General features: G+C 45.3%; 1 protein-coding gene across 1 annotated transcript in view; it reads left to right on the plus strand.

Annotated features, from left to right (window-relative positions):
- Positions 1 to 3,897: 3,897 nt before the first annotated feature.
- Positions 3,898 to 27,840, plus strand: part of PUSL1 (pseudouridine synthase like 1) — a 28,256-nt gene continuing 4,313 nt past the window's right edge. Inside the window, exons 1-6 of the mRNA XM_054222168.1 lie at positions 3,898 to 4,034; positions 5,208 to 5,265; positions 12,510 to 12,697; positions 20,197 to 20,346; positions 22,575 to 22,748; positions 27,007 to 27,061. Coding sequence (XP_054078143.1) covers positions 3,976 to 4,034; positions 5,208 to 5,265; positions 12,510 to 12,697; positions 20,197 to 20,346; positions 22,575 to 22,748; positions 27,007 to 27,061 — 684 coding nt within the window. The 5' untranslated portion in view covers positions 3,898 to 3,975. The remainder of the gene's footprint in view (positions 4,035 to 5,207; positions 5,266 to 12,509; positions 12,698 to 20,196; positions 20,347 to 22,574; positions 22,749 to 27,006; positions 27,062 to 27,840) is intronic.

Raw genomic sequence — 27,840 nt, forward strand, 5'->3', positions numbered from 1 at the left:
CCGCCCGCCGCTCGCCGCTCCCCGCCCGCCGCTCCCCGCCGCCGCCGCCGCTCTCCGCCCCGCAGCGCCAAGGGCCGGGCTGTCCGCGGCCCCGGCGCGGAGCCGCCCGCGGGCAGGGGCGGAGGGCAGGGCGGTGGGCCCGCCGGTCCCCTCCCCCGGTCGCCGGGGTCCGCGGGGCCCTGGCTAGGCCGCTGCGGTTAGGCTGGGAAACACAGATGCCTTCCCCGCTCCGTTTTGAGGTGGGGATGGGTTCTCAGGGGATGATTGTGGAATCGGAGAAGGGTTTGGGTTGGAATCATAGAATCATAGAATCACAGAATGGTTCGGGTTGGAAGGGACCTTAAAGATCATCTAATTCCACCCCCTGCCCTGGGCAGGGACACCTCCCACTAGACCAGGCTGCTCAAAGCCTCATCCAGCCTGGCCTTGAACCCCTCCAGGGATGGGGCATCCACAACCTCCCTGGGCAACCTTAAAGATCATCTAAATGGCCCAGGTTGCCCAGGGAAGCTGTGGCTGCCCCATCCCTGGAGGTGTTCAAGGTCAGGTTGGATGGGGCTTTGAGCAACCTGGTGGGAGGTGTGCCTGCCATGGCAGGGGGTTGGAACTAGATGAGCTTTAAGGTCCCTTCCAACCCAAACCACTCCATGATCTAGTTCCAGCCCCCCTGCCATGGGCAGGGACACCTCCCACTAGACCAGGTTGCTCTGGGCCACCCTGTTTCTGTGACAGTGGCCACCGGCTCATACATCAGCTCACATGGGAGGGGATTCTGCCCCTCTACTCCACTCTGTTGAGATGCCCTGCAGTGAAATACTTATTGATAGTTTGATAGTAAATGCAACAGCATTTTACAAGATTCCATGGCAAGGGACACTTGGTTGTTTACTGCATAGAGGACAAGGTCAGACAGAATTGTCAGGGAGGCCCTCCCGTTGAGTCACGAGGTTCAGAAAGGACCCCCTTGCTTTCTAAACTCCTTCTCAGAGAGGAGTCTAGGTGCGGCTGGATCCAATCCTAGTCCCAGACTTGGTCAACGGTTTATGTCTAAAGGATTACATAGGTGCAATCAATCCATTCTATCACTTGGCTAAGATTTCAAAGTTTAGCATGCTATTAACCACTTACCGAGGATCTGTTGCAGCAAGGAAGCTCTTAACCTCGAGGAGTAACCTTGAGTGGGCGTCCCTGCTCAAGGGGAGATCCTGGTGTGCAGCCGCTGCCATGCAGGAGAGCTCAACAAGTGCTGGGATGTCCACTACCTATAGAGTAAGATGATTGACCTATAGTCATATTTGCAAAGCAGCAAGACCTCTAGGTCCCCATTCCAGACAGCGTTTGTCTACGTTGCCTCAAAGTCCAGGTACAACCCATCCCAACTCCCACTGACGGTTATGGCTTTAGCAGGAGCCAGGGAGGGGGGAAAAGGGAGAGGACACCGCCACAGATGCACAGGGTGATTCCATACTGGCAGTGTCAAAAGGATTGGCATCAATCCTGTTACTGCTTAATCTAGTTTTTAATTTTCTGTACACAGTGGATTTGCTGCTGCCATCCGCCATGCGGTAAATCTGCCGTAACTCCTCTGAAGCCAATGTAATCACCCAAGGAAGGAAGACGTCTGGGCTTGTGGGTCCAGCTGAACAGATCACGTTTGCTGCAGGACACAGCAATATAATGTGGCATGGATAAATGAGGCTAATTACAATGGGCTTCATTCTGAGCCTCCACCCACCAAGCACCACAGACAGAACAACAGCATAAACCGCCATCATTCACTGGGAGTTTTATATGAATTTAAAACTGAGAGAAGGGCCTGAAGTGTAAATCTCCATGTTTTAAGAAAATACACCCTGTGTAATATGGACCTAAACTAAAACCAAGGGTCAGACGAACACCAGCAGGGCCAGGGGCACCTGAATCCACGACAAAATGTCACGCTGAGGCCTTACCTCAGCCATGGACAGAACCGTGATGAAACGAGGTGAAATAAGATGTTCACAAACTGCAGCCAGGATTCACCTCTAGGCCAGGCTCCCGTTTCCATCTCAGTTCCCAGACCTGCTCGAGTTGTCAGCCACAGTCAAGAGTATCTTTGCATGAGCAGAAGTCTGACTTATTTAACACAATTATCACATGCTGGGGGGTGCTGAGGAGCGCAGAAAAGGAATTAGCCCAGCCAATCACCTTGGTCCAGGAGAAGGGGCAAGGTGACCTCTTGTGGCCTCTGTTTTATGTGGTTTCATAAAGGTCAAATTGATACAATTTTTATTTTCTTTGGTTCTTCCAGCATAGATGAAAGTGTGTGGATGTTTCTGCCTGCGCGTGTATGCACAAGCTCAGGGATTAGCAATTACCATCCTCTTTAAAGCTGAGATTCATCACTTTCATTATAATAGAGTCTGGATGCCACTGTGTGAGTTGAAAGCTGGTTGGATTTTTCCATTCAAAACAGATCTCAGATTTGTATGAGAGGGCCAGGGATTTTTCTGTTGCCCTCCCTGTTTTGTTAGTCAGTTGAGTTTATACTGGTTTAAGGCTATCGGTTGTACAGACAGATATTGCAGTTCAGTATTTTAGAATGATGAACAAAGATTTTAAAATGCAGAAGAGTCAGGAAGAACATCTGCAGCCTTTATTATCACTCTCTCAGCCTATTTTTGTCGCTGTAGCTGTTATTTACCCTTGCTAAGTGGTAGCTGCACACATCTTTTCATAGGCAGGATGAACGCGAGCTCGCCCAAAACGCCTGGGCTGGTTTTTGCGGGGACTTTGCCATGGCTGTTGGCAGAGCAGCTTCACGTGGGGTAGATTCGCTGTAGGTCGGGAACATCAGAGCCTTCAAGTCGACAACCCCAAGCTCACAAGTAATCCCGAAAGGCCACTCACTACCCCATTGCTGTGTCCTGGGCCTCGCCCTCTGAACTTCTTGCCCCAGAGAACGGTTTGAGTGGGAAGGGACCTTTAAAGGTCATCTAGTCCAACCCCTTGCCATGGGCAGGGACATCTTCAGCTCAGGTTTGATCTTCATCAACTCATCTTCAACATCAGGTTGCTCAAAAGCCCCATCCAACCTGACCTGGAATGTTTCCAGGGATGGGGCATCCATCACCTCTGCAGGCAACCTGGGCCAGTGTCTCACCACCTTCAGCATAAAACGTTTCTTCCTTACATCTACTCTACATCTTCCCTCTTTTAGTTTAAAGCCATTGCCCCTTGTCCTGTTGCAACAGGCCCTGCTAAAAAATCTGTCCCCATCTTTCTTATAAGCCTCCTTGAAGTACTGTACATTTTTCTGTGGAGTTACGCTCCTCCTCTGGCACTTTTAACTCTTTTAATTTTCTGAGACGCGTATCTGACCCAGGAGGCAACTGAAGCTCCCTGAACTGTGCTAGGAATAGCCCAAGGGACCAATTCTCATTAGAAGTTGAGAAAAAACACCCAAACAAGAAGTCCAGCTCGGGCAGTTTCTAGTGGCAAATGCTAAGGCAAGGCCACTTGCCACAAGACGGCTGCCTGTAGTATAACTCAAGAGCCAAAGAGCAGGCGAGACGATAGAGCCCAGGATTCGTGAGGGATCTCCTCTCTCGCCACCACAGGCTGGGCCACCTCCGGTCAGTCAGAAAACCACAGACAGGGACAGAAGACGGGAGGCGCGGAGTCCCGGGGCCGCTCTCCCGGGCCAAACCGGCGGCCTGTGCCCGGGCAGGACCGCGGTCGCCCAGCTGAACGGCTGCCGTTCGCCTCCTCTCGCCGCCCCGGGCACTGAGGCGAGCGGGGCCGGGGCCGGGGCCCAGCTCCGCGCCCCGCCACAGCGACCCCGCCGCACCGCCTCAGCCGGCCGGGGCCCACACAGCGCGGCGGCGGCGGAAGCGGGCGGTGCTGGGCGGGCCGCCGGCGGGAAGGGGCGGGAAGGCCGCCCGGCTGCTCCCCGGGCCCCTCTGCCCCTCCGCCGTAGGGCCTTAGGCAGGAAAGATGGTTTCTCCCCCAACCCGATACCTAGTGTTCTTTCAGTACTTTGGCACTAAATATAGGTAGGTGCCTCAGCTACTTCAGCCAGGCGCGTTGGAAGTCAACCAGCGACTGCTGCGGCCCTGAGGGGGAGGTGGTCAGCCGTGAGGGAGCGACAGGGAGAAGGTTGGGGAAAGGATGGGTGGTTTTGGTGAGGGGTAAATCCCTTGCTGAGTAGGTGAGAGCACGCAGGGAGCTGCTGCTATGTGTGTTAGGAAGGGGATGGTTTGGGCAGGAAATGCATTAAAAGGGCAAAGAGGAAAACATCAAAGGACAGAGGAGGCGGCAGAATTGTGATCTCGGGCTGTGTGTGTGGGGGGGAGGCGAGCGCCTGGGTTTCCTGCAGCGGTGGTGGTTTGTTGGGCAGCTGGAGCTTGGTGGTTTGGGTACCTGCGCTGCCCGAGAGGTGCAGGTGGAAAGGTCTGTGGGCCGAGTCCTGCAGGAGGGCAGCTGAGCTTGGGTTTCCCCAGGCCTTAAACATCCCACATGTGTAGCTGTGCTTGTTTACATTAAAAAAAAAAAAAAAAGTATGTGGGAGAACTTGCGCAGCCTCAACTCATGGAATTGTGCCTATCTTCATGAGGTTTTTACAGAATAATACCATGATATGCCAAAACCCACACTACTTTTGCAACACGTGGGCTGTGTCACTGTGAGTACTGACCTAAATTACACCGAGTAGTTACTGGTAGGTTGGGTTTAGCCTCAGGATGTATCTCTGTGCACTTCAGCAGCTTTTGTGCATGGCTGTGACTTCTGTAGTAGAGAAGGAAGCTCTTCACACACCGTCTCTGTGGTCTTTGAGCCCCTTGATGATATCCACAGGGCCTGCAAAAAACAGACCTGCAACTGGCAACCAACTCCTGGCCCTGAAATCGTTTTATCTGCAAATTATTTTCTAGTGTAATTTGTCTGCCTTGTCTCCCCTTCACGTCCGCCTCCATCCGAAGGGCTAGTCCAGAGAGTAACATTTGAAGGAATATTTTTATTTCCAGCCTCCTTTCTTGCAAATAACTGCTGCATCTGTTTTCCTGTCCCTTCATCAAAGTGTTTGGTCCCTGCAAGTTCCGTAAAAAGATCCAGGTCGCTCAATAGCAAACAGTTTGATGACTGTCCCCCATTAACTTCTAGATGTGTTGGTGGACTCTGTGTCTAATCCTTGGGTCAGTAACTATTGTATTTGTTTTGCTTTGCAGTGGGGTTATGGAGACTTTGAATGATCAGTCAATACTTGGAGTCCAGAATTATTTGCAGGTAGGTGCTCGCAAATCATATTGTCATTAAAATGAAACTTCTAGGGTCACATTGTTGAGCTACAGATATTATCAAGGATAAATATTATTTTTAAATTAACACACAATAAGACACTTGTATAGTGCTAAACACTATAATATTCAAAATAGTCAAAGTGCCTTAGAAATGACAGCAGTACACAGGTGGAAGAAATACATCAGGGTGAAGTCAGAACCGTTAAGATCCTGATCCTGAAAAAGATGTGAACCCTCCAGTGAGACTTGAAATTGAGGCATCCGAGTCCAGAACTATGATTCTGAGAGTCCCTGCTCAAGTGCTGGCCCACCTGGATGTCCTTGAGCATGTGAGCTTCATTAGCTCTTACAGCTTTGCCTCCGCTCTTTCTTAGAACTGCCTCAGTTCTGAGCAGGCTTAGCTTACCTGCTTCCAGTTCCTATCTAAGTCCTTTATGGGTTTAGAAACTAGATGCTGTGTCCTCCCAGGAGAGGATGTCTCTGACAGACCTTTTCAGACATGGAACAAAGCACAACAGGATATCCATTGTTCCAAAGGAAAAAAAAAAAAGCTTCGTTTCCATTCTTCTGGAGTTCGTCTAATATGGGGGTGAAAAAAGGTATGATCCTGTGATCACTGTTGTTCCGGTGCTGTTGCCTGGGATTTCCCAGAATGTAAGAACCAAAGTGCTGTTTGGGTTTGGAGTGAGTGTGCAATAGTAGTGCCAAAGATGCACTGTTACACTAGCGAGTAGAAAGTAAGTCACTTGCACAGGGGAAATGCTCAGTACACCTGAATGTTTGTGTACCTAATGGTAATTTAATTACAAGCTGCTGTTGAGCTGCCTTTGTTTGGGCAGTGCTGGTGAATCCCATTTTCCTGTGCAGGGCAGGAATCAAAAGGAAGCTGCATTATTTTCCTCTCTTGCCTTAGAAGCATTGTGTAGTTTGAAATGACGCTTGTGCCCATTTAGAAGATCGGAGATGGCTGAAGAGGTTGAAACTGATTGCTTAAGTCCGGTCATGCCTTTTTGTTATTCTGTTTGGTTCGGTCAGACTGTCTAACCTGAGATCGCAAGCTGTAGCAGTTTGAAGGTGGTGTGCCCACCAGGCTTATTTGTGATAGTCTGCACTCTGCCTGCAGTAGCTGCATACAGTCCTGGTGTTGTGCAGGAGTGGAGTTGTTGAGGAGCTGGTCCAGGAGCAGACTCACTGTCCCACCCAGCCACTCCATGACCGTGGCCAACACGTTTCCACTCTGTGCCTTGCTTTACTGAGTGAGGATGAGGGTTCTTGCATGCTCTTGCTGAGCGGTCTGCAGGAGGAAACTGTGATGAATTATGGTTTGAATGAGAGTTCTCAGGGTGTATTTGTATGGCTTCTTGCCTGAGACCATTGTGGAGAAAGTGTATAAATATTGTGCAAATCTTGAAAGAAGAGCCCCAAAGGACTTTCTATCTCATTTATCTAATCCTCTGAACCATCCAGTGTCTCAGCTCCAGGCGCCGGACTTTGGGTGAGCCCAGCAGTTGTTTTGCATTATCCGAGTAACTTTGTTGTAATAGGCGAATGGGTAGGATGGGTGATTAAAGGAGAAAAGAAGAAGAAAAAAAGAAAAAGATAAACTTATTTGGTGTTGTCTTTTCATAGTATCAGCACTTTGCAGGCCAGTTCTGGGATATGTGCTTTGCTTTCATGTGGTGGTATTGATGCTGGGCACTGCTGAGCAGGGCTGTGTCTATTAGAACCACATGGGAAGTCTTAAAGCAACTTTAATAGAAAACTTCTGGGGCCTGTAGGAATTTATCTTCCTCCATTTCTGTGCAGCCTTGAACTTCACAACTTTCCAAAGCCAGGAAGGCAACTGAAGGGAAGGGCAAAATTAAATCTGTAATGAGATCCTTATTGTATTCTAAATATGTTCAGACATTTGTTTGCAGTTACAGACAAGCAAATAACCTGTGAGGTGCAGACCTTGTGTTTTGACAACTGTGCCGTTAAAAATGTAATGGACTGGTGTGTGAGTGAGCATGTACTGCACCCTCTGTGTGATAAGGGAAAATTGCTGGACTGGGTCTGAGCAGAAGGCCTGTCTATAACCCTTTGTCATACAGGACGTGGAAGCTTTTGTAGTCCTCAGTACTGCTATGTAAGGGAGCCCTGGGGCTGTCTGAAGGAAAGGGAGACTTCTTTTAGTTTGGGGACAGATGTAGATATTTGAAAAAGCTTTTAAAATATCTTTGAGGGGGTGAGCTTTGCAGGCAACGCTTGCTTTCTTTCTTGGAGACAACATATTTGTCTTGAAGCGCTTGGAAGCCCAGCTTGCTAGTGATGGGTCCAAACCAAAATTCCAGACCTTGCTTCCCCGGATTGGGAAGTTTGAATCCTGTGACTTGGCTCCCTCTGGTTCCTTGTGGAAACTTAGAAAATGCAGGACTTCACATTCTAGTCCCACTTCTTACAAATGTCCCCACTGTAAAGGAAGATCTGTGTAGCACTTTTTGCTAAAGTGAGTAGCTGTTGCTTGTGCTAACAGGCACCATATGCGAGGCCTGTGAGGATGTACAGAATTAAGTTCCCTTTCATGTTTGGTTTGAACCATCTCCTGAGTGTGCTGTTTCCCATTGTGCTGGTAAATCCTGCCCAAAACTAATCTTCCCCACACGAAGCTCTGCTTTGGCCGGCAGCCTTGTGCTAAGGCCAGATATTATTCCTTGTGAAAGGAAAAGGGGGAGTAGGAGAGGAGAGAAAGAGAACATACACAAACTCCTTCCTATGCAAGGCAGCTTTGGGACAACCAATGTCCCCACCTGAGTCCAGCCCCCCCACAAAAAAAAAAAAAAGGGAAGAGAGAACAGAAAATAGACCCAGAGAACTGTCATCTTCAACCCCTGTGTGGATAATAATTTCAGTGGCATAGGAAATTGCTTTGGAAAACCTTTCTTTTAGCAGAAGCCACTTTCTCAGCTGTTTCTTCCTGGCTTTCACTTCAACTTTTATCTATTCTACTAAAAATGAGTTAGATTTTTAATTACTTGCAGTTGACATAGCACCTGTTGAGTCAGCGAGGGTGTGATGACTTCCAACCAGAAGCTTGCACGATATTATTTATTAGACCACAGCAACTTATAAATTGTGCAGCATCCTCAGTAACGCAATGCAATCCCTTGTGTCTGTGCCACTAACACCATTATGCATGATGAAACCAGTAAGCGGTACAGCTGCTGTGAAAGTGAAATAGACGCTTATTTTTCCCAAACATTCCTAATGCACACTTGCTTTTCAACACACCCATCCACAATTGTTTTCACAGGTTCCTTTTGTGGTTCCCAGATGGTCTGTAGAGGTAGATGGCTGAGTCTTGAGGATTTTTTATTTAGACTTCAGGGAGAGAAGTGGATGAACTTTTGCTCTCCCGCCATAGGTGGTATACATTAACGGGTCTGTTCTCCATCTTGCCTCTCCAGCATTTGTACAGAGTGAGGAGAGAACAGAGCTGCGAGTAATAATAGCAATTTGGAATGTGGATCCATATCATTCTGGCACACAATGGTGGAAATTTCAGCATGATTTAAAATATGGAAGTGCTTAGTGAATGAAACCTGTTAGTAGAACAGACCCACTAAATGCAAGTAATACTTTTCCCTGCAGGACTGGTATGCAGGGTATTAGAGGTATAAACTGACACCCTGGGATGCTTATTGCTTCTCCAGAAACATGATCGTCTGGAACGACTGTGACTCGGGAAGTAAAGACTAAGTGAAAATGGATAAGATCTGGCTCAATGAAAGGCCTCTAGCAGGTGCCAAGCCAAGATTCCAGTGTTTGTAACACCTGCTAAAGAGAAGGATATTTGCATGCTCTGTGGCTTAAAGAAGGGAGCAGAGACCTGTGAACTCTGAGCACATGGGAGGACAATCCAGCTCCTTTATTCCTGTATCTTCTCTACTGCTTTTTAGCTGGGTGCCCGTGGGTAAAGTGCTTAACGCCTGCCTCAGTTTCCCCCATAGGAATCCTTAGATAATAATCAACAGGGTAAGGATCTGGATTAATAGCAGTAAAGCCTTTTGAGTTCCTCAGATGAAAGGCCTGCTTGTTTTAGGGTCTTTTTTTTTTTTGTTCTGAAAGGGCAGGAAAAACTGGTTGCTATCCAAGCACTGACTAAATGTAAATAATGCATCTTTTTTAACGGATTAAAGTATATATGAACCAAAGGAAGAAACCATCATCTGCCTATAGGCTCAAAGGACATCTGGATGGTACAGATATGAGACATTTGCATAGGTGAAGTGGTCGTTTCTGAATTGCCTGCAAAGAAGTTCAGCAGTTCAAAAATTCTCTTTAAGGAGATTAATTAGGATGGGATTTAAATGAAATGTTAAAATTGAAACTGGAGGCAGCAGTTGATGATATATTATCAATTGCATGCCTGTTAGGCTGGAGGAAGAATCCACAAACAAAGCTTTCAGCTTTCACAAACTGAGATTTGCTGTTGATGGTGGTCACATTCCTCCTTGGATGCCCAGCACATATATCCTTCAGTCATTTCTCTAGAGAGGTGTGTCTGGGAGAAAGTTAAATTGCGCTGGAGAAAGGCAGCTGGGAAAATACCATTTGTTGGACCGGTCATTCAGTCCTGCACCTTTGTGGATTCAAAATAACCAGATTTGCCTTGGAGTCTGCAATCCTCTCCTCCTCTCCTGTCGGCTCTGCCACAGGGCTCAACTCCCGCTGGCAGAGGAGAAGAGATCCAGTGTTCTGTTCAGATGCAGTGATTGAAATGGGATGCAGTGTGGGATCCAAGGAGCGCTGCATCCAAATTTCTCCAAGCCCAGCACAAGAAAGGAGGATGTTTTCCGTGCTCTCTCCTGTTCTCTCTCTCCCTCTACCGCCACCCAAAAGTGTGCCCACTGGCTGGTTTTTGCCTGATGAGAAAGGACGAGGAGAAGAAGGTGGAGGAAAGGAGGAGCCTGCAAAACCTGAACATACCTTTGCAGAAACTTTGCTCTTAAAATGCAGCTTCTGCTTTAAGATAAATTGCTGAGGCACAAGCCAAGGTCTGCTGCAGAAAACTACTTAATTTCTGTCTGCTTCTCTCTACATAAGGGTGATAAATAAAGATTTTCAGTGTAAATTGTAACCACATGTGAACCCCAAATAGAAGGATTAGGAAGAGGAAAAAGCTAGGGTCATTTCTGTTCTGTTTCCCAGGCCTTCCCCTGCAGCTCGGTTATGTTTTTTCCTTGCCTCCCTGTGCATTTTAATGGTATGTTTCTGAGAGCCCAGAATCCTGTCTGCTCAAATAGTAGGAGTCTGGAAGGTATTTGTGACTCAGCAGTTCGAACTTTATTGACTCTTGGTACCAAATTAAAATCTAATAAAGACCACTGCTGGGTTCACTACTCAGGAGGGGAAGTGGGAAAGAGAAGGAAATTTCTAGTTATTGATCTGGTTTTCTGCCTTTTTTTCATTGTTTTTCAGTCTTTCAGATATGCTTCACTCATTCCCTGTAACAAATTACATTGGATTTTCTGTTTAAGGGCCTGTCCTCGCAAAGAAAAAAAGTTGTATTTTGCAGTACTCCAGCAACCTACTTTAACACCTTACTGTAGGTAAGACCTACTGTGGTTTTATCATTGCATTAGAAACCTTGGTATTCCGATAACTTCCTGACGTACCAGTGTTTGTCCCTTACCAAAACCCACCCTGGCTTAGCTAAACTTAGGCCAGTCTAGACAGACTCTTAAATGTATAGCATCTAATCAACTCTGTTAGCATCTCTTTTGCGCTCTCTCTCTCTTTTGTGTGTGCATCTTGATTAGAAAACACTATGCTAATGACTCATTTAGAGGGTTTTATTTACTTTCCCAGCAGGAACTGTAGTAATTTACCCAGTTGTTTCTCCAGCCCTTTATTAGTGGGTAGAATGGAAAGGCAGAACCAAAGTGGGGATAAAAGCCAGCTGTGAGGAGAGGAACAGTTGGGAAAGGGAAACAACAATCCTAACCACAGGTGGGTTCTCCAGCAAATCCATGCCAAAATCCGTATGCAGAACCTAGAGGATCTCAATCACTGTCCTTCCCCTTGAGTTAATAGTAAGTTTCAGCTTGATGCAATACACTTTGCTAACTAATTTTTAAACTACTTTTCAGATGCAGTGTAATTTTGGGGCCTTTTGGTCCAAAAAGCTTGAACTCTGTGACTGTAAAACTTGAATTCTGTGATGGTATAAATTATGTCTGTAATTTTCTGCTTTAGTTTTACTATGGCAGAGGTCTTAGCGCGAGTGAGACATTGCCTGAATATTAAGGCAGCACTAGCTCCTGAAGAAAACAGTACTCTTGAGGATTAGCCATTCCTGCATTAATGCAACTGTGGAAGCAGCCAATATAAGGAAATTCCATCTTGTGACTGCCGGTGGCGTGTGTTTGTCCTGTGGTTATTTGTACCTGCTGGGATAGCTCAGCGTCAGCTCCTCAACTACTGGTGTGTTTTATGAGAGCCATGTCTTGATTCTTAGATCTGTTTATATTTATATTTCTCAGTGGGACTAATAAATGCATTACATCAGTGCTAAGCTACTACTCATCTGGTCCCCTGGCTGCTCCTCTGCTTTCAGCAATTAGTGGAAGCACGTTGCCCTCTGTAGCCCTGCTCCCATGGTGGATGGAAAAGAACTTCTGCCTGTAGCAATAAGCCACGGTATTTTACACCGTCCTGGCCTGCACTGGAAGCAAAGGATGCAGCCTGAGCTCTTTCAGGTGTCTTGGCTGATGTAATTCAGACATCCCCGTGTGCTTTTTCCATCCCTTTAAGGCTTGGGTTCTGCAGCTCTTTAAGAGCTGCTGAAGCAATCTGATTCCAGTTCTTAGCGGTAAATTGCAGGGGTGGTGTCTGGGTTTAAATGCATAATTCTCTCTCCTCATTCCCACTTACCCAATGATATAAAGCAAAGGATAGGTAGGTGAATATTTCTTACTTTGTTTTGTCCGTGTAAGGTAGCTCACATGGCATTTTGGATGTTCTGTTTGAGGTGATTTCAGGACAAAAGTTGAGAAGCCACTGGTGCTAGGAGAAGTCCCCCAAACAGGCTCGTCTCTGTCCCTTTCTTTGCAGACCATCGTAAGACTGTCAATTACTTCTCTGTGTGAACAGTAAGGAGACACATGGTTAGCAAGGAGGAGGATGTTTTTTCCTAGCTAGCTCAAAGTGAGTCCAATATTCATTAATCTATCTCATGTTGGCTTTCAGAAGGCAGCGCAGAACCTAAAACCCATTGTTCCCATCAAGTTCTACATCTCCAGCCGAACAGATACTGGCGTCCATGCACTCTGCAACTCTGCTCACCTGGACATCCAGAGGGCACCAGGAAAGCCAGCTTTTAATGAGAAACAGCTCATCTACTCTCTTAATTACCACCTGAGGCCTGAGCCAATCCGGTGAGTTGGTGACAAGTCAAAATCTTTCATTTTGCCCTTGTTGGAGAAAGGAGGAAATGCAGTAGTGATCTCCCATCTTGGCCCACAAGGTGTATTTTCCCCTGTTAATGTGTTAGCAAACCACTCCCTTGCACGTCCGTATTCTGCTACTACCAGACCCCTGGCACATGAAAGATCACTTTTATTCCACATTGTTGTTGTTAGGAGATCATCTATGAAAACAAGAGTTGTGAGAGATTGGGGTCACCATATAAATTTTGAATTCACTGGGATGACTGTAGTTTCACACGTGAGCCAGGAGATTAGTATGTTAAGTTTCAGTGCTGCTTATTTCCCCAAATTCCCTAATTTTCTTTATTTAATTGAATTAGCACTTAGCAAAAAATTGGCTGCAGTGTTGCCTCTCACCTGTGTCTGCGCAAACAGATGAAGAACAAGGAAACAAAATTGCTGTTAGTGTCAGCATAATGTATTCTTCCCTTCCCATGTGATCAGCCGCTCTTCTTCCCTGCTAGACCAAAGCTACCACTTGACATGGTTTAGAGAAGTTACATCAAAAACTCCAGTTTGATGTTTTTGTAGCAAGACTTGATGTTTTACTCAATGGGATGGATAAAGTCCTTTTCATACTATACCCAACTGTTAATGACTAGGAAGAGTTGCATATGAATGTAGTGAGGAACTTGATACAACAATCTGCAGAGAGCAGAACAGACATTTCTTCTTCCTATTTTTGTCTTTCTTCTTGTAAGAATTGTTACTTCTTGCAGAGTTCCAGACTGAGCTTATTCTGTTTGAGACCTAGGTCTAAATGCCCATACTCAAAGGCAGAAAAAAATGATCATTAAACCAACAGTTTCTGTTAGAAATTTGCATCAATTACATAAGTAATTACTATACCCTGTGAATTTTTCAAAAGGTGGATTGAATTTCATGTTCTTTGCTTTTTTTCCCAAGCTGTTGTGCAGCTGTCAAACAGTTTCTGTGTTCTTCCCCAGACATGGGTGCTTTTTTATGGTTAAAGTGTAAATTGAATGAAACACTGGGGTTTTTAGACTAAAAGCCAGATCTGTGCTATGTCCCAGAATCAACGTGCCATTTGCCAGCAGCTGCTTCACTGTGCTCTATGCTTTCTTGTGTTATTTTATCTTATTTGCGTAAACTGAAAACTTCAGTGTCTTTGTCCATACAGCATTTGGCACAACACGACTTGAATCTCTGTACGGTTCCCTACTGAAGAGTGTGTCAGAGTACTTCAGTGGTTTGTGCGAGAAGATGGGTAATTTATAGGAGGTATTTAGGTGAGCAAAAGAACTTTGATGGAAGATGCCAGTTGGTAATTACTCAGAGGTCTGGGTTGCTCTGTTTCACTGTACTGCAGTCTTTCTGACCTCTGGTGCCGTCAACATAAAGGAAGATTATGGAGGCAAATTCCCCATGCCAGAGCAAGGGCCTGGGACAAAAAAGCACATCCCTCCCCACCCAATGAAGGGATTGTTGTAAGAGCAGCAACATTGCTATGAAGTACACTCCCTGTTCGCGCTTTATCCATTCTGCTTTATTTTCTAATCTCTTCTTTGTGAAGCAGGGCCTGACCCAAATGCTGACATAGCAAGTCCTGGGATTGGAGGACTGACATCATACTTGCATCTGTTCTTAGTTCTGCAGGGTTTGGGGAACGGTGAATCCAGCTCTAAATGTGCAGGTGCTCTAATAGTTTGGGGTCTGAGAGAGGGAGAGATGAATGATGGTGTTACTTTTTTTCCAGGAGGTCTTTCATGCATGTTCCACATGCTGTATGAAGCGAAGAGTGAGTTAGTATGAGTTGGTTGAAGCTGTGCCATGCTCTGCAGAAGGTGTTGATGTGCAGTTCAATCAGCTGTTTTGACCTTTTCAGAGCACATTGCAAACATTCAAACCTTAAGATGAGGAAGGAACGTGAGGAAAGCAATCCCAGGTGGCAGAGTCTTCTCTAGCTTTGACTACAGTGGTGGGCATTCGGTACCTGTGGGGAGCTAGGCCCCCGGGATCAGATTCTCTAAGGTGTTTGCCACTGTTTTTAGAAGCAACAAAGCAGATTGCCTGCCTCTGGTTGGCAGTAGAAATAGGCAGCTAATCCACAGATGTGACTAGAGAGTGACCAGCATGCCCTGCACATGCCAGTGACACCTGTAGTGCTGGGCAGAGTCTGGCTAGGTTGCAGATACTCTACATCTGCATTAACATTGTGTGAAACACAGGGTGACTAGCTTGTTGTTCCAGCACTAGCTTGCTTGAAGTAATGTAAGTGCCGTGTTGTTCAGCAGTCCCTGACACAACCTGCTCCAGACCTTACGTTGACTCAGTGTGAAGCAGAGATGAACAGAAGGGGTCAATTTTTGCTCCAGTGGCCATTCCGTCACCACGGGCTGTGTTGCTGCAAGGAGCGTCATTAGGTGGAGGGACTCTTCCTTCAGAGTTCTGCTATGTCATGTCTAGAGGGCATATTGACTCCAGGGAAGAAATTCCAGCCTATGCTGATAGTCATGAGTGTGTGTGAGACAGTGGTGACCTGACATTTGCTGCTGTAACAAGGTACATTGTGCCTGGGATCCCACCTATGTACCTTCTGTAGGCCTATGCCAAAGAAGTGTTTAGTGTCTGTAGCTCTCATGGCCTCAGGATTGGGTTTTGCAGCCTTTTTCTGCAGCATTTCTGGAGTTGTATGCCAGTGATGCTCTGCATTTATTTAAAGACAGTGGGACCTTTTATATGCGAGCTCACAACTCGGTCAGAGACTGGAGCAGAAGCTGCAGCAACCGTCTCAGCGCCAGCTGCATTCTTTCGCCTTGGAACAAGCACCAGGGGAGCCATCAGAGAGTGAAGGGAAGAGGAAGTAAAATCCTTGGAATCTGAGCTCAGGAAAGAGGGCAGGAAGGCAGGGTGAGTGCCTTGTTACTAGAGGCACATAGTTCCTGTTAGTGGCTGTTTATTTTATTGTTTTAACTTGCCTTTTTCCCTGGATGTTTACAGTTCCTTTGACAGCCCTCAGACAGTTTTGGGAACAGCATAAGGCCATACCGCTTTTTCCCTTTGATCCTAAGAGTCTTCTGGCTGTCCACGTTAGCTTAGCTGTCCCTCCATGAGACCCTCTTCCGACGTCTTGGAGGGGGTGAGCTCAGCCTAAGGGCAGCATGCGATGACTGTTAATGCTGCTTGGCCTTGATCTGGAGTGTGGCTGCCGTTCAAAATGCATGACTGTCAGTCCCCAGAAATCTGTAAGGGAAATTTCTCTCCCCACACACCTTATTTGCAAAAATATGTTTTAACAGTTTGCAGAGTTGGTTGAGTCTTCTCTGAAAGCAAAAGTTTCATGGTGGGTACCTGAAAGAAAAGCAAATGCTGATTTCACTGCTTTTACTACACAACCCACAGACAGCCATCCGGTAACAAGTCAGATCATGCATCCCAAACTTGAGATTGAATATTAGCATGATAATGCAAGACTGACAGTTTTGCACTTACAAATCCAGTTCCTCCATTGGCCTCTTGAAGTGGCAGCTAGATTCCTCTGCCGTGAGAGGCCAAACACAAAGCAAATCTCTTTCAAGCTAGCGAAGTTGCATGCTTAACGTTTGTGAGTTACTGTCCCTTGACAGCTTTCACCTTCTTTGATGTTTGTGTAAAGAGTCTAATGCAGCTGCTGTGGGGTGGGGCTGGAGATTATTTTTTTTCAGACTGCTGTGTCAATTAAAAAAAAAAAAAAGATTCTGAAATACAATTTGACTTATGTGAGATTTTGCTTGTTATTTTTGCTCAGACTGAAAACTAGGTCAGAATCTATACACCGTGGAAGTCAAACCCTTCCTGGATGTTCCATCAGTAACAGGGAACATGAAATAGGTCATAGCTTTAATTTCCTTCCTTAAAAGACTAAAGCAGTTGTTTGGGCGTTGAAACTATCTGATTTTTGAAGCCAGAGGGTACCATTGCAATAATCAGTCTGTTCTATGTGTTACCAGCTACTGAATGTCATCTGTATCCCCTGAGTTTTGGCTTGTAACTTGTGAGTTGTGTTGTCTAGCCTTAATGGAATAAGTTGTCCTAGAGAGAGAAATCTGCTGTTGTAGCCACTTTCAGTACTAGTAGTTATAGCTGGCTTTGTGATACCTTGACTGATCAGTCTAAGAGCAAACAGGATTGCTGCTGAAGAAAGTTTTAATCTAGAGAGCATCTCCAAAAGAAGACAGCAGTGGGATCTCACAGATGGGAAAAGTTGTTTGTTTTTTTTTATCTCACGCTAAGATCTGACAGGTACGTATCAGGAGGTGGTATCTTCTGATAGAATGCAGTTCAGTCCTGATCAGTTAGAGACCTGGAGTTCATCAGGGTGCAGTCAGCTCTACTTCTTCCTCTCTTGGGCTGAACCTTTTAAAAATGGTTCAGCTGCTTTCTATTAAGGAGCTTGGTGACGGGTATGAGTCTAAGAGTATTCAGCAGCCATCCCCTCCCTCTGTAAATATTACTGTGCCAGAAGAATTCTCTCCTAATGCTGAAGAGAAAACTCAGCACTTTCATGTGGTTGCAAGCAGGGGGTGATGGAGAGAGGAATCTTTGTGAGAACACATTATTGTCAATAGAGCTTGGAAGGGAAACAAGATTCCAATCTGGCTGACTGTATCATCAGCAATAATAACCTTTTTTGTAGCATGATAGGTCTCTTCTATCAACAGATCTGTCTTTCAGGTTTGCAAAGCATATTTGAAAGGTCTCATCCACAAAGATCAGAGTGTATTTCATAGATGGGGTAACTTCAGGAGGACTTTGCTGTCCCTTAAGTAGGGATGTTAATACAGTAGACTCACACCTTCTACTTCAGGTTTCAGCTTTGTAAGCACACAGTAAAAGCTGCCTGAGAGACAAGACAGAGCTGAGATTCATCTCACCTCCTGCAAATTGGCATTTAGTTTCTGCTGTCAGTGGGGAGAAAAGGATGTACTTCTGGAGGACAGCTTTGTGTCTAATACATTGCCGTTTCTAGTTGGGTATCTTTGGGCTTTTTTTCCTTCAACCTCCTCTGAAATTCAGACTCTGTCGAAAAGGTAAAGCATGCCACGAGTCTTTATTTAGCAACAGTCTTTCAAAAAATGGGATCTTAACAAGGCCTGAAATGTGGCTGGTGGAATAAATGCTGGAAAGACATTCCTAGCTAGAAAGAGCCTATAATAGTAATTGCATCTGCTAGGAGAGGCAGGAAATGATGCCTGCGCTGAAGAATCATGTGAGCATAAACAGGCTTTTCTGAAAGAATCACTCTATCAGAGGGAGTAAAAGGATAGTTATTTAATAAAAATCACATAAGCATTAACAAGAGAAGCTCAAGATAAATTAAATGTTTGTGGAGGCATGTAGACAGAAGAAAATAACTGTAATAATTATATTATTGTATTTAGAAGAGGCTGGAGGTCCTAGGTTCAAACTCCTTTGCAGGCCTGGAGAATGTAGTTTGCATTTCTACTGAGAGTTCATAGCAGTGGAGCAATCTCCTGGGCTTGTTATTGCAAATCTTTGTGGAGGCCTGTGGCTCAGCTTTAATTTCTTCTTCTGTGGTCTGAGCCTTTGCAGTCAAGGGATGTGAGCCAGAAGCACTCTAGCGGGCAAAAATCACTGAAGCGCCAACCTTTTTAAAGTAAATAAATAGGTTTGTCTATTACTTGGTCCCAAATAGTATCACATTTTTTGGCTGCCCTGGATCCCTTCAGCTCTCTATGCCGAACTCCAAAGACAGAAAGGCACACACTAGGAGAAAACCTGCCTTCTAAGGAGAGGTATCCTCTAAAGTAACACCTGCAGAGAGATTCTGCCTGTGTAAGAGTGACTCTTCACGGTATGTTCCCTGCAGTATGGTGAGTAGCCAATACTCTGGGATAAGAGAAAATGAAATCCAGTAAAAACTGCTGCTGACGTGTTCAAATCAATGATAACACTTTGGGGGAGGTGCAGAAACACGGGGAAGCTGTGTTTTCTCCATTGCCAGAGAGAAGGGTGTTTTCCTCTCTGACAGCCTTCGTACCCTCCCTGCTGGCTACCAAGCTGTGTGTGTTCAATGGTAAAGGTGGCATTGGCTTAGAGAAACAAGGCAAATTCTCCCTGTTGCTTGTAGAAGAAATCAGGGGAGTTCAGCTGCCTAGAAATCTGCTTCTTGAGTTAACTGCCCAGAGTCAGCGGAAGACAAGTAGACATGAACACGTACAAAAGCTATTTTCTGTGAAATGTGAGGGTTCCCAGGAGGTCCGCATGCAGCATTCTGCTGTTTTCAGATAGACTCAGTCTAGGTGATGGTGGGATTACACCTTTATTTTCATTGCTGCAGCAAAGTCCTATTTGTCTTGGAGGTTGTGGGGGGGAGGTGGGAGGGAAGTGACCTAGTTTCAACTATCTCCGTCTGCTACAGCGAGCTGCATAGCTGCCTTTGAGAGGGAGCACAGAGGTATCTGTTGTTGGAGGAGTCCTTCCTGCTGGCGTTTGGGACCATGGTTCTGCAAAGGCGGAAGGGCACAGTGTTCGTAAGGTGTGCCCCTCAGCTGGAGGTGGAGGGAGTCAGCTTGCTGTGGGAAGTTGCTGCCTCTCACCTTAAGCATGGCTAGGAACACGTGTGCCATCAGACAGATGCAATACAATTCGATGGGCTGGGTGAGGTGTTTGGTTTCACTATGCAACAAAGAACACATACTGGAACACCTCTCCTATGAGGACAGGCTGAGAGAGTTGGGGTCATTCAGCCTGGAGAAAAGAAGGCTCCAGGGAGACCTGATGTGGCCTTTCAGCACTTAAAGGAAGCCTACAGGAAAGATGGGGACAAACTTTTTAGCGGGGCCTGTTGTGATAGGACAAGGGGTAATGGCTTTAAAGTAAAAGAGGGAAGATTTAGGCTAGAGATAAGGAAGAAATTTTTTACAATGAGGGTGGTGAGGCACTGGCCCAGGTTGTCCAGAGAGGTGGTAGGTGCCCCATCCCTGGCAACACTCCAGGTCAGGTTGGATGGGGCTCTGAGCAACCTGATCTAGTTGAATATGTCCCTGCCCATGGCAGGGGGTTGGACTAGATGGCCTTTAAACATCCCTTCCAACCCAAACCATTTTATGGTTCTATTCTATCAGTTGCCATTTTTCAACTGAAGGACTGATCGGTTTTAGCCTCTTGTAATGGCGTGAGCATCCCCAAAACGTGCTAATAGATGACCCAAAGTCAGCTTCACTGTGTATTTGATGACAGGGGTGATGCCAAGGCTCTTCTGCCTCCTAGTTGACAGATGCCTTTGGCAGCCTGCAGGTGCAAATCCTCAGTCACTGGTTAGTCATTGGCTGTCAGGAGAGAATGATATTTAATTATTGTAAGTGCAGTTTCTGAAAGAATCCATTGCATGTTTCGGTTCCAATCTATATGGTGACCAAGCAAAAGCTTTTGAATTAGTGCATGACATTTCTCTCCATCTCACTCATTCTCTTCTGTCCTAACAGCATTTTGAATGCCTACCGAGTGGCCAATAGCTTCCACGCGCGCTTCTCTGCACTGTCAAGAACCTACGTTTATCGGCTGTTGATGGGCTGCACTCATCATTCTGAAATACCAGTGTTCGAAAGGGATCTCTGCTGGGCTCCTGTGGGAGGGTAAGTGTGTTCCATGAAACCTCCCTGGGGAGACACCTCATCAACACTCTGGAAAGGCTTGGCTTTTGGGGGAAGCAGGCAGGGGAGAATTTCCACGCGTGAGACCAGATTCCCCATTCGTATTGCCAAGATTTCCCTGTCGAAATCAGTGCAACGGAGTTATGTTCATTGAGACCTGAGACTTAGAGCTCTTTTTAGTTGTACTGATGGTTGTACTGGTGATAAACATGCTGAAATACTCAATGGTTCTGGGTAGAGTCCATCAACAACTTTGTGTGTCCCTCCTCATGGAAGTGATGAGCTTTTCCTCAGATGACCTTGCTAATTCACAGAGCAAACCTGTTCGGACAGCTGGCTGAAGGAACAGTGCGCTGATGTGATGCAGACAGGCAGAAATGCATTGCACGGCAGATCTTGGAGTTTTAGGTGTGACCTTAGAGGCAGGCAAGAATGAAGGCTGAGAATTCTTTTTTTTCCCCCCTAGTTGTATTTCTGGTAGAGACTGCATGTAAATCTGTGCTCTCATTCCTGGTCTGAGTGTCTGTTGTGACTCTGAGCAACCCTACAATGACAAACCGGTGTATCTGGTTCAGTAGTCACTTGTGTTCTTGGAGTAGCCACTGAGTCATAACAAATCAGTACCTGTATATGCAAGGGAAGGAAAAACAAATTCAGTGCCATTTAAAAAAACAACATGATAAACAGTGGGTGAGGAAAAAACAAACAAAACCCAGAAGATAATTTGTTATTGTCCTTTTAGCTTAATTTGTACTGAGATAAACATACATTCAAGAAAACTGGTTTTCCACCACACTATAGAAAAACAGGTTTGCAGCCAGTTATGGTCGTTTCATCACCACTATTGGAATAACAATTGTGGGTAATGGAAAAAAATGTAATCTCAACTGTTCCTAGCAGAGGAATGAAGACGGCACTGTCCTAACATTACATTGCTGACTTTCTTTTCTGTGGGCTGTGGAAGGGGAAAAATAAATACAAAATTGCAAAATTAGATGTTATGTGCACAAAGTGCCTTAATCTCGGGCTTTATGAAATAGCATTTAATTTAGTCCAGACAGTGCAGTTAATTTTCTCAAATGGCAATACCACATAAAGGATAGGGCGAGCATATTAGAAATTCTGAATGGGAGGTGTTTTACTAAAAAGTGGGATGTTTGGACTCCTGGTAGTGGAGAAGCTCGTAGTGTGTTGCACTACTGAGCACGTCTGGTGTATAATACACATTACACAATAGACATAATACACATTAAACTTCTGTAGGCGTCTGAATTGCCAACTAGGTGTCATCAGCACTTCTCACTGTGACCAGGGTTCTGTTGAATACTAGTAATTTTTCTTGAACACAGTGAAAAAATGTGATGACATTGGAAAATCTCCCTTGATTTTTTTTTTTGTTGCTGTTTCTTTGTTTTCTTCAGAAACATTTTGACTCTGCTGTTAAGATCTGAAGAATTTAAGCCATAGATCATGCATACTGCTCAGGCTTTTCTTGGGAGAAATTTATAAAAATAGTATAAAAATAAGCATCTGTTCAGCAAATATATTAGAAATATATTAGTAAATCTGTCTCAGTTCCTTTGCTTGAGACTATTTTGAAGAGACCTGGATACTTCAAATGAAATCTGAATGACACCTGACATTCTGATTTTTACCTTTGACCCTTCCTTCTGCATCTCCACCTTGGCTTTACACTGGCTTCATCTCTGACAGTTTGCTCACTCATTCCACTCCTGCTACTTCCTAATTTCATATTCTGGCTGTTGCAAATCTGTTTGGAAAACCATCGTAGTGTTTGATACTTTCTTACCTGGCAGCATCTTTTTCACTTTATAAGATCCAGATAATTGCAAAGGATTTTCGTTCTCTTGCCCTACACCTTAGCCAGCAGTTTGAATAGAGTTATTTGAGTTGAACTGTTATAAGAAGCACAGCAGGATAAAGGTTTGTGTAAAAGCATGTGCCTGCCAACCCCTTATTTAGCCTGGGGTTTTGAGTACCTTCAGACCTCAGGTCACTTGGCATCTTGGCTTGTGGTTTGGGACATTACAAGACAAACTCCATCTTGCAAAAAGTGCTTGCACAATGCTGCAGTGTTAAATTTGTGTGCCAGGTTTCAGCCTCTCATCAGTTAATTGGACTTTGGCCCATGTAACATACTTGGTCCCACCTGATGTGCCTTTCCTTTTGCTCTGCATGTTTAATTTCAGCCACCTGAATGTGCCCGCCATGCAGGATGCAGCCCAGTTCCTGCTGGGAACCCACGACTTCAGCACCTTTCGCTCGCTTAACTCCGAAACACCTTTCCAGTCTCCAATCAGAACCATCCTCCAGGTAGACATCCGACCCTCTTCTGGTTTCCTGTCCCACCACTATGAACACAGGTGAGATCCCAGATGCTCAGCTGAGGAGTTGCTCTGCTCAGCTAGTGCTCGCTTTCTCTGAAGAGCTGCTTTCCAGCACTGCTTTGAGAACTGACCTCCTGTTTTGCTGCACATTGCCCTCACAGTCCTGTGATGGTGTCAGCGGGGCTCTGTTTAGTGACAGCTTGGAAAGGACATTTCTTTCCCTCTCCTCTCCAATGTCCTCGGGGGGAAAAAGATAAGCAGGAAACTGGTCTGGTTGTTTGTACATTAAAAGGCAGGATATTATAAACTGGTGTATGGAATCTAGCACAGAGCAATTCCTATGAGGTGCTTCCAGCATTTACACTCATTTTGGTTGCTAAAGACCAGCTCTGCAAGGGGATGGGACTTTTTTTTTCCCTTGCTGCTGACTTAGCTTTTCCTAAAGGCCGCAAATAGAAGGAAAAAAACCCCACCTGACACGTAGCCCACTGCTGTAGCTGTGCCGATCCACTCAGTTCACACCAGTAACTCCTCCTGTCTTCCCAAGGGATGTTGATGAAGGAAAGTCCAATATTCCTCAGTTGTTACATATGCAAATGATTGTTCTTTCAGGACCAGGTCTTGCAAGTATTGAAATTAAGTGGCTTGATGTATTCTCTCTCTAGCAGAAAGGGAAGTTTTTTCCCAGAAAGGTCATGGGTATTTATCATCTGAACATGGCTTTAGCCTTCATGCTGCTTCTTTCACAGATACATGGATGTTGTGTTTCAGCTTGAAAGCAAACCTTGCTGTTATCTGTTTCCAAACTGTGTTTTCCTGCTATCTGAGTAGGAGAAGACCCTTTTCCTTGTAGTTTTCCCCACCGACCCTCCATTAGATTTGAATACCTGCTGAGCTGTCTGTAACAAGAAGTGCCGTGCTCCAAGCTTTGGAGCCTCACTGCAGTTTGCAAATAGCCCCCTGTTTCTTCCACTGTGTCTTAGAACGGTGTATTTTGCCAGCAGCAGTGTAAGACAAAAACCGAAAGGAAGCTGCAAAAACAGAGAGAGATCTGTATGCGCTGAGTAACCCTGGTCTTTCAGTTCCTCCCATCTTCTCCAATTCCTGCTTTTCCGGCTCAGCGTTGGTGCCTGTCAGCACACAGCCACATTATAAGGAGCCACCCAGTTGGGTATGGCACTGCCACTCTCTGCTGTATAAAAGCAAGGACACAGGCACACAGTGCCAGATGTAAATGCTTACTTCCCACCTTCTTGGAGCTAAGAAACGGCATCCCCATGGGAGATGGAGGGCTGGAGAGGAAAATGGGTGCTGTCAGGTGGCTGCATTCCTGCTGCTTGTTATTGGGTTGCCGTTGCTGAACGGAGAGCTTGGCCTCCCTCTGTCAAGTGTGGTTAAGCTTAGGGACACAAGTAACAGTGAAATGCTTCATCCACAATATTATCTCGTCCTTTATGAGGAGTTGCATCTTGAGTGGCAGAGTCCTGAGATAACCTGAAAAAAAAAACCATTACCAGTCTTGTTGAAATCACCCGTGTGTGCATACGGACCACATTACTTTCCAAATCCAGACCTGCTATTGTCAGTTGACTGATCTCTGAGATTTAATACAGATCAGTTCTTTTTTTATGTCTTCAATTTTAACGTGAAAAAGGGAATTTGCCATTCTTTGCAAAACTTCCTGCATAAACCCATCCCACATGAGGCCAAAACCAGCTCACGAGAAAGAGGAAACCTAAAAACTGGTTCAAAAGCATCAAGCTAGATGCTGAATATTTTTGCTTTTGGTGACACATGCAGCCAAACTTGTGTTTTATAGTGAGTCATTTTTATAATATGTCAATATAAATTGATTTAATGAATGTTTACGCTGAAGGGGATGGCTTTGAGAAGCCCATTTTCAGTGCGTTACAATAGCATTTAATTCTCTTAGAATACTTTGTTAGTAATAGCCACAACCATGAGTTTTCTGAGCTAGAGAAAAAAAGTTGTGGGTTTTGGGTCTTTGTGACAGGCTGGGGGTTGTTGGGCTTTTTTTGTTGTTTGTTTGTTCAGGGTTTTTTAATTACAGTGTCCTAGTTACTTTTAATCTGTAAAACTCTCCCTATGAGAAGAGTTGCAGACATGGAGCTGGTGTTTGTTTGCCCGTTCTGCAAATGAGACGGCAAATATGCCTGCAGTGCACGTGTACTTATTTCATCACTGCAGTAGCAGAATGAACTGTTTCTGCAATGAAAAGGCTGGGGTAGCAGTAAAAGCTAAATAGATTTTATTAATTTTTTTTTAGCCTAATCTAAGGAGGTTTATTTTCTGTTTCAGAGGGAGGAATCTGTAGCATGATAAACCATGGTCTCTTAGTCAAATAATGCAGCTTTTCTTTCTCATTCTTTCCTTCCATTATGAACTTAAACCAATCTTATGAATTGACCACTTGTCTGTGTAAAGGCTAGCTGTTAAAATGATTCCTTCCATCAAACTCAGTTGCTCAGCAACAGTGGAAGTGGAGTTAGTGCCCCGTCCTGACAAAAAGCTTTTGAATGCTAAGGATGTGTTCGGAGACTTAGCCCCATCGCTTATTCCTGGGGAGTGATTGCTCTGTCTCCTGTTTTCTACCTGAATATGTATTATTCATTGCAAGGTGCTGGCTTCTGCTGCCAAGTGGAAAAAGACAGCAGGGGTTTTTGCTGGTAAGCAAAATTATCTGAGATTGGCAGTAAAAACAAAGTTTCCCTCAAAGAAAAATATCTTGTTCTCTTTCAAAGTCTACAAAAGATTTTTCCTATCTTGACCCATCTTTTGTAGCTTAATATATCTTGTCAGGACAAGTGAGACAGGAGAATCCTGGCTAAAGAAGGTGCGTGTAATTTGAAAAAACTGTCTCCTGTGCTTTGCTAAAGAGCTGAGCTGAATTATGACCTCGATGTGCTGGGTATTTGCACATGTGTGTAGCAGTGCACATGGCTGTATGCCACGCGCATCGAGCTGGGGGGAGAGCAGACCGTACGTAAGTGATAGAAACCTTGTCATTTCCTGACATAAAGAGGAATCCGGGGGCAGGAGCTGCCTTTGCATATGTCAACATATGCGACAGGGAGGGCTAAAAGCAGTACTTTGTAAATCCTGTGAGAAAACAGCTTGTGGCTGCTCCCTGCAATGACTGTGTCACAGTTTCTCTTCCTGCTAGCCCTGCCCTGATCACAGAATCGTCGAGGTTGGAAGGGACCTTTCAGATCATCGAGTCCAACCGTCAGCCTAACTCTGCCAAAACCACCACTACCCCATGTCCCTCAGCACCACGTCTGCCTGGCTTTTACATACCTCCAGGGATGGTGATCCCACTGCTTCCCCGGGCAGCCTGTTCCAATGCTTGATAACCCTTTCGGTGAAGAAATTTTTCCTAATATCCAGTCTAAACCTCCCCTGGAGTGTGGGCCTGGGAATCACGTTGTCCTTGCCTCACCTTTCTTCTATGGCTCACAAGAGATGTTCCCTCTCCCAGGGAACGGGTAGCCCCTTTCTGGATACCCAGGTGTTTCCAGCAAACCCAGCCTGTCCATCTGAGTCCTCCAGACAAATATGTTACAGCTGTGCTTTTCTCACACCCGATTTAAGTCTCCATAGCCCTTAGACACCCACTTACTGGGCTCATTGCAAGGGAGGAGAGGAGAGGGTTTGCATGTAAATACTTGCTTTTCTGGATTATGCAAGGTAAGCTTTGTCTCTTTGCTGTGGGAAGGCTATGGGCAATAAGGAGCATTTATAAACTGTTAGTGAGTTTGTTTGGTTTTTTTATTGTTATTTTATTGTTGCTTTTATCAAAGTGACTTCTAGGATTTCTTGATAGTGTGGAAGTTTTGGGGATGCAGGTACTGAAGTGAAAACCTGCTCATTTTTGTGCTCTGTTGGCAGATCTGATGTATGATTAGATGATATCTGTGTTTATATATATCTAATGCTATACACAGACTGCTAAGTTGCACCTTGGTTTGTGTTGCCCTTTCCCTTTTATTTGAAAGGTTATATACTTAGGTGTAAGGCAGCAGGAAGATCAAGCTCCATAAAACTCAGTAAATACAAAACAGGCAGGAATTGTTTCACCCCAGAAAATGTCTGCATCTGAGTAGCAAATGAACAGTCTGGTGTTCAAAAGCTCATGATGCTTTTTCAGGTTAATTGGGGGATGTGCAGCTTCTTGCTCATTCTACTCGCATTCACCTGTGATTTATACTTCTCTTGTGGGTAGAAGAGCCATTTGAAATGTGATTTTAAATGCTTTTTTTTCTCCTTTCTTTAGGGGGCTGGAGTTCTGGGAGCTGAAGTTCAGGAGCAGATCATTTCTTTACCGACAGGTACTGTTTGGTGCTGTATTTGGCACACACTTTGCCTCCAAGAACCAAAGTGTCGCCATCACTGTAATTATTGATTGGTTTGGCAGTGTGTCAGAGCTGGTGTTACAGCTGTGTGACACACACAGGGACCTAGCATCAGAGAGCTGACATTCTCTATTCTTTGTTTTATCTGGTAGAACCAGAATCTCTTAAATTTTTGTCTAAAATGAATGTCCAAAGTCACAGAATCGTGTGGGAGGATGGAAAGTTTGGTTTTCCGCAAGCTTTGTCCTTGCAGTCTGAGTGGTAAAACCCAACAGACATATGTTCTTGCTCTGCTGAATGGCACTGGGCCCAGCAAAGACTGCCTGGAATTTTACTTTCTGGATTTGGAGCATGAAGTAATTCTCGGTGTTGCACAAAGGAGAGATGGGAAGACCTGATTCAGCTACGCAGGCATGACTGCAGCATCTTTCCCTCTGCCATGCTGTCTAGTCTCTGCTGGGTTTTCTTTGAAATAACTCCAGTGGGGATTTTGCTGCTGTCCTCGGGAGAGACAGCTCTCTCCACAGCTTAATGGATCACCTCATTAGGAAAGAGTTGGCTGTTCTCATTCTGCCTATCCTGGCCATGGTCGCACTCTGGAGACAGGGAATAGGCAAGAGAGGGCTTGTTTTTCGGAGGAGAGAGGGGGTGTTTTGTGGGAACAGCAAGCAGCTATTTTTTATTCCATTTTGACAAAACAAATTTGTTTTTATCCTGTGCCAAGCAGTGCTCTGTAAGCTTTCTGACAGTGGGTG

The sequence above is a fragment of the Rissa tridactyla genome, chromosome 16 (genome assembly GCF_028500815.1).
Source record: "Rissa tridactyla isolate bRisTri1 chromosome 16, bRisTri1.patW.cur.20221130, whole genome shotgun sequence".
Lineage (NCBI taxonomy): Eukaryota > Metazoa > Chordata > Aves > Charadriiformes > Laridae > Rissa > Rissa tridactyla.